This window comes from Camellia sinensis, chromosome 3, assembly GCF_055761805.1.
Source record: "Camellia sinensis isolate YWXY chromosome 3, ASM5576180v1, whole genome shotgun sequence".
NCBI classification, from domain to species: domain Eukaryota; kingdom Viridiplantae; phylum Streptophyta; class Magnoliopsida; order Ericales; family Theaceae; genus Camellia; species Camellia sinensis.
Window position 1 is genome coordinate 1,102,767 of NC_138963.1, and position 12,654 is coordinate 1,115,420.

The window sequence follows — 12,654 nt, forward strand, 5'->3', positions numbered from 1 at the left end:
AAGTGTAATTAAAATATTAATTTTTTTTTATCATACTTTTAATATAAATGAAATATTTTTATTTGTCAAAATATAATTTTTGACTATTTAAATAATAGTAGTGAGATTAACAATTCAGTAAAAAATAAGCTAACCAATCAAGCTATATGGCAACCAAGAAGTTGGATTGAATTTTCACTTACAATTCAATCCCACTCGTGAGTCAACCAAACAAACATAGCTATGTTTAGCAAAGGAGCAAATATTGTTCTGTATCATAAATTATTTACGGTATTATTGGTCTTTGTGTAAGAAAAGAATAATGCTTGGGACCTCCTTTTGGGGGTCACCCCTTCACTCCTTTGCCACGTGGCAGGAGGTGATTGGTGGAGTAGGAAAAAAAAGAAAAAGAAAAGGTAACCAATGAGAGATAGAGGGGGTCAAAGGGAGTGGAAGAAAAATGGGGGATGAATCATTACTTGTAAGAAAATTGGTGTGAAACAAATATTGATCCTTATAAAAATTCGGAAAAAAATGCATCTAAGTGAAAATAATTATATTTTTAAGGACACGCAAGCCGAAATGAGTAGTAAGTGTCTCTTATCCTATTATACACATTTTATATTTTATATATTTTTAATTATGTTATTTTTTATTTAATTATGACTAATTTTTTTATTTAATTATAATATTATTTTGAGATATTTGATCATAACCTTTTTTTCGTGTTTGGTTATGACTTCTCTTTTTTTTTTTTAATTATAACTTAAAAAATATAAAATTATATTTTTTAATTCAAAAAGTATGTACCACAGTCTTTCCCACTAGTTTTACTTGCACATCTATCAATGTGTAGTTATTTTGAAATGTTCATATTTAAATGCACTTTTTAATTTTAAAAAATAAAAATAAAACTTATATTACTCATAAAAATACAAACAAAATTAAATTAAAAGACCACCACTTAAGTGGCATTCCACCTAATTATCCACCTCACCTTTCTACTTACCAAACAATCTAACTCATCTTTCCAATAATTTCAAGTTTCATAAATCACAAAGTGACTCTAAACTTTAGTATAATTTTATAATTAAGTTTTTAAGTTTAGAATAATTTTGTAAAATTTAATTTTCACTTGTAAGACATTGTGAGATCCTCAATCTCGGTATCAAAGCCTAGAAATTGAATCTAGAAAAAATTTTAAATATGAAAATTCAATATTTAATACAATATATAATGGATATAAAAAAAATTATACATCTTGATCACGAAAATAGTAAAACTGAAACCACATGACTATTAATAGTCTAATAGATGTGAGTAAAGAAATTTTAAATATTTGCAGAAATCAAAATATCATGATTACTAAAATATCTAAAGGGTTAAGAGAAAAAAAAATTCTCTTAAAAATCAAAAAGAAAGTTTTATTAAAAGATTTGAAAAATTTTCTTATGATTATTGAACAAACTGCAAAAGATAAAAAAGATCGGGATAGTAATGGTACATTCGCACCAAAAAATCCTATAGAAGGAATATCTTCAGAAGATCTTGAAAAAGATTTGAATCTATAAATAGATAATTATGAAAGAAAAATTGCTTAAAAGATCAATAAATGATTCTATTGATCCAGTGGAGTTAAAAGAATAACGCTATCAATCAGAAAGAAAAACCTGAAGTATTCGAATAAACAAAACATTTTGAAATTTCAGTTTTGGAGAAATCTTGATTTTATGAATATGTAATAACCCGACCCTCGCACATGATTTCTGTTATATTCTTAGTCCTCGATTGATACTTTTAAATGCTTACTGTGTAGTTTCGTGAAAAATTATGATTAAGGAAGTGAAATCCATGTCTATGAACGTCTATCTGTCTCACAAGGAAACTATCTGTCACCATTAACACGTTTGAATTAGAAATTGGAAGCCTTAACAGCTTAATTAGCTGAAATTGATTATATATCTGTGATCAGCACAATTTTTAAGTAATATTAAGCATGTTTGCGAAATTTTAATTTTGGAATGATTAAACGATTCATTTTTGTCTTATATGCCTTATTTATGAATATATACTTCTAAGACTTCATGAACCTTGGTCAAAAACAAAAGAAAAAAAAACGTGAATACCATTTTGGGGGAGAAAAGAAGAGAAAGTGAAGAAGAGAAATTGGGGGAGAAGGGGATTCAACAAGAAAGCTTGGCAAAATTGTTAGAGATGTAGGATTGAATTCAAGGTAAGCTCAAATCCTTCTTATTATGGCTACTTGGAGTTTGTAATTTATGTGTATGTTTGATTCATGTCTAATTCATGCTTGATTAATGAGGGTTTCTCTCAATTGGTTGCTTAGGCATCTAGATTGGGTGTGGTATGAAATTTTACTTCAACCTACGGTTTTCTATCATCACTTCATGGAATTATGCATATATCATGTGTTATGTTTCAAGGATATGAAGAACTTGAATCCAAGAATGGAGTTAGAGAGAGAGATGGCTTGTTGAAGCTTCTAATCTTGGTTAATTTATTATACTCAGGGTAGAATCCATGTTATAGTGATGTTAGGTGGGAATATTGCATTAACCTAACATTGGGTTGCATGTAAAGAATGGAGTGAATACCAAGTTGGGACTCGAATGGAGGTTCAGAATTTCAGAATCTGCTCGGTCCGCTCAAGCAGCGGAAAGTCCGCTCGAGCGGGAAAAACCACCTCTCAGCAGTTTTGTGCATTTTACAGTCCGCTCGAGCGGACAAAGTGGCGCTCGAGCAGGAGACTCATTTTCAAGAAAAATTAAATGTTTGTTCAGTTTTGAGTGCTTGCCTCTCTGGTATTTTTAAAATATTTTACAGATGATTTTAAAGTGGTTGTAAATGCATGCAAGGTGTAAGACTCAGGAAATACTTTTTTTAAAAAAAAAGAAACTAATGTAGTAATTGTGTGCAGGGCACATTCCAGAAGGAAGCAACACGCCACCTCAACACTGTGAGTAGTAGTACCTATATAATGTTATGCAATCATGTCAATGTTTCAAGGCATGTAAGGCAATTATGTTAATGTCTCAAGCATGTAATGTATTTATGCATATTTAGGATATGTTAATGTTAAAGCATGTAAAGAAAAGCATTTACAATGGCTATATGCCATTTTCAAGGGCCTCGTGCCACAAGTTTCAAGTGTATTTCAAGGGCCTCGTGCCACAAGTTTTAAGTGTATTTCAAGGGCCTTGTGCCACAAGTTTCAAGCGTATTTCAAGGGCCTCGTGCCACAAGTTTCAAGTGTATTGCAAGGGCCTCGTGCCATATGTTCAAGGGCTTCGTGCCATCATGTTTCAAGGGCTTATAGCCACATGCTCATGTCACAGGATTAGGCCTAGAGCCAGTATGAACTAAACGCAGAATCAGATAAACCAAGTGCATGCTACATCTTTTTATGTATTGATGTATTTAAATTTCAAGATAGACGTCGTTCATTATGTATTACTACTCATTGAGCCCGGCTCACTCTCTATTATGTCCATTTCTGTAGGTCATCAGTCAGGGGGTCAATCCTAACTTGACGCTGTCCCTTTTATCAACCTTTACATGTCCAGGCACCATAACAGGCCATTTGTTTTTGTGAAGCTGCTAAGATATGGGTTTACTTTTGAGAGCCATCTACGGATGTTGTACATAACTTCCATATTCCTTTTGTTATACCCAATTATCGGGCTAGGACTGTAAATCTATATGTTTGTACATGATATCCAAGGATATAGTTTTAAACTTTATCCGCTTTTGACGATATATGTAATGCATGAGATCCTGGCATATCAGAAATAGCTCAATGAAGTATGCTTGTATTATGTTAGATTAATATTTTATGCTTCCGATAAGGCCCCGTACGGTATGTACATTAGTTTTTATGTCCGTTTTTGCATAGGTCATGCCCGAACCTTTAGGGGCAGGTTCTTGGGTTGTGACAGTGGTATCAGAGCACGAGTTGCTATCTCACACACGAATCCATTGAGCAGTAGGGTGTCTAGAAAGGATTTAGGCCTCATGCATGACATCCTAAAAATATAAGACAAGTTCGATGGCAACATTAAGTGCACTCTGATAATGCTAACTATGTCGCACTATGTCAATAGTATTTAATTAATTGTTGTGTAGATCATGGTGAGAACAAGGACAGAAGATGTGGAAGATGCCACCTCAACACGACTGGATAGGATGGAAAGGATGCTTATGGAAATGGTAGAGGCTTTGCGGCAACAACAGCAACAGCCTCACCAACAACTACCGCCACCACTAGTACCCCCACCTGTAGTGCAAGATTTTCACGCTGAAGACCGAACTATCACTCTCACTAAGGAGTTTAAAAAGATGACACCGCCAACTTTCAAAGGAGGAATAGAACCGATGAAAGCTGAGGCCTGGGTATTAGGCATAGAGAAGTTATTTGAAGTCTTTCCCTGCACCGGAGCTCAAAAGGTACAACTAGCTGCCTTTACTCTTGAGGACGAGGCACGGAGGTGGTGGATGCTTACGAGGACAATCCATCCAGGGTTAACATGGGACAGATTTCTGGGGCTGTTTTATGATAAATACTTCCCCCAAAGCATGCGGGACAAAAAGGTGACTGGATTCGAAACTCTCAGACAAGGGAACAAGACTATTGCTGAATATGAGGCCCAATTTGTAGAGTTAGCCTGGTTTGCACCGCATATGGTGGACACGGACTATAAGAAGGCACGAAAATTTGAAGAGGGCTTACGGGGTGCTATCTTGGATCGAGTCAACATGTTAAAGTTGCCTACCTACGTAGATGTGCTGGAGAGGGCTGTTATAGCTGAGGGAAACCTTGCTGCTCAGAACCGGATTGCCGAATGGAAAGGAAAGAGGCAAAATAATCAATGGTCAAAGGGAGCGGCTACTCCACCAAACAAGAAACAAAACTCAGGGACTTCGAATACTTTTGCCCCTAATCAGGGTACGATTCCTGTTTGTTCGGAATGTGGAAAGAGGCATCATGGGATATGCCAATGGAAGTCTGGAGCCTGCTATCAGTGCGGCAAAACGGGTCATTTGATAAAGGATTGCCCACAGAGGAATCAACGAAATGGTAACAGGGCTGCTACTAGCTCAATAGGGTCTACACCAACTACTAACACCAAGGCATCGGTCAAACCTAACAACAATAAAGACATAGCGAGACAAGGCAGAGTGTTTGCATTGGTTCCAGGAGATGTGCAGAATGCAGCAACAGTGGTGTCAGGTACATTTATGGTTCACGGTCATTCTGCTTCTATCTTATTTGACTCTGGCTTTACTCATTCCTTTGTGTCAAAGTTATTTGCACAAAACTTAGATAAAACCGAAGAAACACTATCTTATATGTTATGTGTATCTTCACCTATGGGAGATTCTATGCTTTGTACTTCTGTTTATTGTGGTTGTGAACTCGAGCTTGGGGATGTCCGGGTATACGCCAATCTGTTACCTCTCGACATGACTTATTTTGATATTATTCTGGGAATGGATTGGTTGGGTGAATATGGTGCAACTATAGATTGTCTAACTAAACGAGTCAGTTTCCACCCTCCGGGACAATTAGAGTCTACCTTACAGGGGCATGGTGTAATTTCTCCACCTTATTTGATCTCGGCAGCAAAGGCATGTAAATTAATTCAAAGAGGGTGTCAGGGGTATTTATGTAGTGTTTTGAAGGGGCAAGTAGTGAATGGAACTATTGACATGATCCCAATTGTGTGTGAATTTCCGGACGTCTTTCCTGAAGAATTACCAGGGCAGTTGATAGACCGTGAAATTGAGTTTACCATTGAAGTAGCACCAGGAACTCAACCCATTTCAAAGACTCCGTATAGAATGTCGCCAGTTGAGATGAAGGAATTGAAAATGCAGTTGCAAGATTTATTGGACAAGGGGTTCATCCGTCCGAGTGTGTCTCCATGGGGTGCACCAGTTCTGTTTGTAAAGAAGAAGGATGGAACACTCCGGCTTTGTATTGACTATAGGGAACTTAATAAAGTCACAATCAAGAATAAGTATCCATTACCAAGGATTGATGACCTATTTGACCAGCTGCAGGGGGCACAAGTCTTTTCCAAGATTGATCTACGGTCTGGGTACCATCAATTAAAGGTCAAGGCTGATGATGTTGAGAAGACAGCTTTTCGAACCCGATACGGTCATTATGAATTTTTGGTTATGCCATTTGGAGTTACTAACGCGCCAGCAGCTTTCATGGATTTGATGAACCGCGTTTTTAAGCCCTATTTGGATGAATTTGTGGTGGTCTTTATTGACGATATTCTCATATATTCGAAAAATGCAGATGCTCACGAGAATCATCTTTGTGTGATCCTTCAAACCCTCCGGGAAAAGAAATTGTATGCAAAGCTAAAGAAATGTGAATTCTGGCTACTAGAGGTGGCATTTCTGGGACATATCATCACGAAGGAGGGAGTTTCTGTCGATCCACACAAGATTGAGGCAATCGTAAATTGGCCAACTCCTACTGATGTGACTGAGGTGCGTAGTTTTATGGGGTTAGCCGGTTATTACAGGAGATTTGTTCAAGATTTTTCTAAAATTGTTGTGCCACTTACACAACTAATACGAAAGGGAGTTGCATTCGAATAGTTAGAGGAACGAGAATCTGCTTTCCAGGAATTGAAGACAAGGTTGACAACAGCACCAATTTTGGCCTTACCATCCGGAACAGAAGGATTTGTAATCTGCAGTGATGCTTCGCACAAAGGGCTTGGTTGCGTACTTATGCAAAACGGAAGAGTCATCGCTTATGCATCTAGGCAGCTGAAACTCCATGAGAAGAATTATCCCACGCATGATCTGGAGTTAGCAGCAGTAGTCATTGCTTTAAAGATATGGAGACATTATTTGTACGGTAGCACCTGTGAGGTATACACTGATCATAAAAGTCTCAAGTACCTTTTTTCTCAAAAAGAATTAAATATGCGGCAACGACGGTGGTTGGAACTTCTGAAAGATTATGTCCTACAGATTTACTACCATCCTGGTAAAGCCAACACAGTTGCAGATGCGCTCAGTCGGAAAAATATGGGGATTTTGGCAGATATGGCAAGTATGGTTACAGGACAAAAGGACTTGGCAATTGAATTGGATAAGGTGGAATTGAACCTTGTGTTACATGGTCAAAAAGCCCTGATAGCAGCGATAGTAGCACAACCAACCTTACTTGAAGAGATTAAAGTGCACCAAATGAAAGATGAAACTTTGAGGAAGATACATGATGAGTTCGAAACAAAACCAAAACCGGGATTCGGTGTAGTAGGTTCAGTGCTCAAATTTCAAAACCGACTATGTGTTCTCAATGTGAGGAGTCTTAAACAAAAACTGATGGAAGACGCATATACCTCAAGGTTCTCAATGCATCCAGGGAGTACTAAAATGTACCGAGATTTGAAGCAGAATTTCTGGTGGCCAAGTATGAAGAAGGAGATTGCGGAGTTTGTCTCTAAGTGTTTGCAATGCCAACAAGTAAAAGCGGAGCATCAAAGACCTGCCGGATTATTGCAACCTCTTCCCATCCCAGAATGGAAATGGGAACATTTGACCATGGATTTTGTTATGGGGTTGCCACGGACTCCTCGAGTTATGAATTCAATTTGGGTCATTGTGGACCGATTAACTAAGTCCACCCACTTTTTGCCGGTAAAAACTCAGTATAATGCAGACAAATTAGCAGGAATTTATGTAAATGAAATTGTGAGGCTTCATGGCGTTCCAGTCTCAATTGTGTCAGACAGAGATCCTAAGTTTGTTTCTAGATTCTGGCAAAGTTTACAGGAAGCAATGGGTACAGAATTAAAGTTCAGCACGGCTTTCCACCCTCAGACCGACGGTCAATCCGAGAGGACGATACAGACTCTTGAGGATATGCTCTGAATGTGTGTACTAGATTTTCAGGAAAGTTGGGAAACCCATCTACCGTTGATAGAATTTGCGTATAATAATAGTTACCATTCGAGCATAAACATGGCACCTTATGAAGCTTTGTATGGAAGACCATGCCGTTCTCCCGTGTGCTAGGCTAAAGTTGGAGACAAATCCTTACTAGGGCCTGAAATTGTTCAATTGACCATTGAAAAAGTTCACGTTATTCGGGAAAGGTTGAAAACTGCTCAAAGTAGGCAGAAAAGTTATGCTGATAACCGACGGAGAGATTTGGAATTTGACATGGATAGCTATGTGTAGACGTCCCCGAACGCCCCGGGAGGGTTAAGTCCCGTTCTGTTCATTTGGGGTCGCTACAGCTCGGACTCTTAAATGTCACGGTTCCTAATCTGAACCAAAGAGTCCAAATCCGGCAAATCGTTTTGAGAAACTGATTTTTTGAAAAAGTAGTGCCAAATATGGACTGCTTTGCCAGATACAGAGTCGCCACCTAAATATTTTATTTTGGGAAATTTAGGAAACCCTGACTCGGTGCCAAGAGGCCACGTGTCCGTCATCACCAAAGTTGCCTCGGCTCGGGAACTTGGGTACGTTTGGGGAAGGTCACTTCGTGAGCACCCCCGCTCGCCCGGTCATAGACCGGCCTCTACTAACCATGATATCAATTTTTGAAAATATTGTATGTTCTTATTCCGGTTATTAGCCTAGGTTACTATGTGATGCTCACAGCATACAAGTATAGACTGGATCGCCTGAATTGGAACAAAACATTTCATGCTTGTTTTTGAAAATGATTTGCTACCTGCAGGTAGGCTTGAAACATTTGATGATTTATTCCAATTCAGATAACCCAACCTTCACCCACAGGCATTCAGGCAGGTATATCAGATAAGCACATAGCCTCATGGTAAGCATGCTATTCATGGCAGCACTCACACGCATGCAAGGATGCTAAAGCATAAAGCTTACCGAGTACTCCAAGCCAAAATAGAAACTCATTAGAAATCATGCATGAATCCTAAGTACACAGAAATGCCTAATGCAACGCATGCAAAAATGCAACTATAGCAGGCTCGGCTATTCTAAGATGGTATATGAAATGCTACAGCTATCATGTATTCGATTTGGAATTGAAAGTACAATGCAATTAGTATGATGAGCCGAGCCCGGTGCATGCAATACAGATGAATGAATGTAAACATGCTGTCATACTGTATGCTAATTTAAATATGCCCTAATCTAACCATCGTAAGCTGGTAAATAAAAGGGAAGAAAGACGTGGGGTTGGAAGACATACATCACACTCACGCACACTTATTACAATTATGCCCTCGCAGAGAGGGTCCGAATAAATAATACAGTCCAAATATTACAGACCCGAATAAAAGAATATTACAGTCCAAAATATTACAGAATCCTAATTAATTAACAAATTAACTAAGAAAACAAGTAAAACTGGCGTGCAAGCCAGGGACTGCCTTGCTTCTGATGGATGATGCATGTCCGGATTGTCTTGCGCGGAAATCCACCGGAATGCCCCAATTAGCCTCTGTTTACACCTGTTCTTGAAATTCGTGCTAAGCCCCAAAAAGTTGCTGATTCTTCGTTTTGCTGCAACAGAGAGCAGGAAAGGGGCATAGCAATGTATTTGCACAGATATATGCATGTCTCGATCCTCGTGCCACCAATCACGCATACCGAGGCATGATGGCTGAGGAGTCGAAATGCATAACTCAATATAGAATGAATGCACATGAAACTACAGCTAAAACCTAACTCCATCATGGATAATCCGGAGTGTCGGTGACTGGGGAATTGAGACACATTCCGTCACTCAGAGTACGAAATGTACCTCGTTTCTCGTGCCCGGGCTAACTCTTATTCCGGACATGACGCAATATGCATGATATGCATGAAATGAAACTAAGATACAATCCTAACAATATACAATGCTATGGAAATGAAATGCCTCGAAATGCGTGCACACGGACACGCAAACCGGGAAAATACATGAATGCAATGAAAATGAGACGCCTTGAAATGCGTGCACACGGGCACGCAAACCGAGGCGATGGCATACACAATGCAATGAAAATGAAATGCCTCGAAATGCGTGCACACAGGCACGCAAACCGAGGCAATGGCGAAATGCTATGAAAATTGGGTGCCTCGAAATGCGTGCACACGGGCACACAAACCGAGGCGGTGGCAGAATGCGATGAAATGATATGAAAACATGATATGGACTTATACCAACATGAGTGAGCCTCAGCCACACTCACATAGGATGCCGGTGAATGAAAATGGGGTGCCTCGAAATGCGTGCACACGGGCACGCAAACCGAGGCAATAACGGAATGCGATGGAATGACATGAAAACAATGATAGCAATCATTCTAATGGAATTTCAGCAGTAAAATATGGGGGAAAACGGCCCCGAAATGAGGCGAAATGACATGAAATGCATGGAATTATCCCGAAATGCGAATTTAGGCACCCGAAATGGCCTATAGCTATACCAAACATGCACAATATGGACATGCAATGCAAATACAGAAGCTAGACAGTCCCAAAAAAGGCACTTTCACAGTTATAAACATGGCCAAACAGCAAGCATAGGTATGGCAAAAATAGCATGCAAGAATAGAGGCCAAGAGAGGGGTAATGAAGCAAGTGATATAAGAAAAACCCAAACTGAAAATTTTCCTTCTACAACACTGAAGAGGGACCAAAAATATGAATATTTACAGTATATGGCAGCCTCAAAATCAGTATACAAACATGATAGAAATGTGATGCAAAATAAGGCTCAAAAGTGGCTATAACATGAGGTATACAAAATAATCACCAAACAGCCAAAGACCCTTAATAAAACATGTAGAATGGACCAAAATAAGCACTTTTCCAGAACTGTAAAATGGCAAAAAACAAAAGCATGGTAGGCTAACTAAACATGCAAGAATGGGGAATAAAAGAGAGATATAACATGAAGTGACCTATGGAAGCCCCAAACCATGAAAGGACCTAAATGAAACATGAAGTATGGACCAAAATAAGAACTTTTCCAGAACTGTAAAATGGCCAAAAACAAAAGAATTGTAGGCTTCCATTGCATGCAAGAATGGGGAAGAAAAGAGGAGTATAAAGGTAGGTACAACATGGAAACCCCAAATGGTGTTGAGCCCTTCTTCAATGTTGAAGAGGGGCTCAAAATAATCCTAATATCAGTTTACAACATGCTCGAAAATAAATTGCTCATGGGCCAAAAATAGTATGCAAGATTGTTACATATAAGAGGATCAATGAAGCAAGTGTGTCATGGAGGGCTCAAACAGGGTTGAGCCCTTAATGAAAAGTGAAGATGAGCTCAAAAGAGGGCCCTTTTCAGTTAGGACTGGAGCTTGAAACAAAAAGCAAGTGAGGCTTACAAATGAATCAAGAAAAAGGGTCAAAGTGAAGAAAAGGTTACTCACCCTTGAAGACTCAAACTTTTGTTGCTTCTTGGATGAATTTGCAGCTTCTTTGGCCTTTGAGAAACCTTCCTTGTTACTGGAAATGAGGTGGTGGTGGTAGAGCTTGGTGGTGTAGAAGGAATGATGCTTAAGGACTTAAGGTTTTTCAAAGAATTGAGAAAGATGAAGATGGAGTTGTGTATGGAGGCTTGAAGGAGAATTTTTCTAACCCCAAAATACTACAAGGCTTGCTTGCTATATAGGCCAACAAGGGGGTGTAAAGGTGGGGGAAAAGGAGAGTAATATTCCCCCACGAAATATCCCCCAAATAAAGATCTTTTCTGGGGGATAAAGCCTCATAGCTGTAAAGGGAACAGTGCAAGGAATACAGCCGGCCTGGTACTTTTGTTGCAGGTGGCCGGCCGGCCACACCCCCTAACCGGCCGGCTAGGGGTCAAAAGGTTCAATGAGATTTTCTGGCCGGCCACCAACTGATGGTGTTCTCCTATGTGTGTATAACACAACCATGTGGTTAAAAGTCCAAGAAAGTGGGTCCAAGGGGTTCAACATTAGCCCGGAAGGAGGGGGTCAAAAGGGTCAAGTTGAATTAATGGCCGGCCATGAACTTTTAGGGTCCTCTCATGTGTGTACATCACAAATATGTGGTTCAAAGTTCAAGAAAAATGGTTCAAGGGGTTCAACATTAGCCCGGAAGGAGGGGGTCAAAAGGGTCAAGTTGAATTAATGGCCGGCCATGAACTTTTAGGGTCCTCTCATGTGTGTACATCACAAATATGTGGTTCAAAGTTCAAGAAAAATGGTCCAAGGGGTTCAACATTAGCCCGGAAGTGCGAAAAACGGGCGCCGGAGGGCGTCGAAGGATGTATAACTGGTTGCTGCAACAATTGCTGGCCTCCCACCCTTCAGTGACCTCCCCGATGATAAAACAGAGGTACCTGCCAAAAATGAACGAAAACCGTTGCAAAACGAATGCTCGAGGACCAAAACGCGCAGTTCGGGGTCCCGAAAATGGGCTGTTAAGCACCGAAAGTGGCGTTCGGCCACGAAGTGGGCTTCTCATCTCCCAGTGTCCCTCAAAAGGAAGCAAATAGGAAGTATGCCAAAAATTAGAGCAATAGGAGATGGTTAAGCTGTCCCGAACCGAGGCACACGGCCTGATGGCTCCGAAAATCGGGAACCAGACTCCGAAACGGGCAAAATGGCCTACGGCCACCAAATGTAGCCTACGACCACTAAGAGATGGTCTACAGGACCTCTCCCTTCCCTCAAG

General features: G+C 39.7%; 1 protein-coding gene across 1 annotated transcript; it reads left to right on the forward strand.

The window, feature by feature from the left end:
* Positions 1 to 4,125: 4,125 nt before the first annotated feature.
* Positions 4,126 to 7,902, forward strand: LOC145820856 (uncharacterized). Its single transcript, XM_082917462.1, has 5 exons — positions 4,126 to 5,187; positions 5,302 to 5,939; positions 6,308 to 6,362; positions 6,616 to 7,441; positions 7,550 to 7,902. The coding sequence occupies exons 1-5, from the start codon at positions 4,126 to 4,128 to the stop codon at positions 7,900 to 7,902; spliced, it is 2,934 nt and encodes a 977-aa protein (XP_082773588.1).
* The last annotated feature ends 4,752 nt before the right edge of the window (positions 7,903 to 12,654 follow it).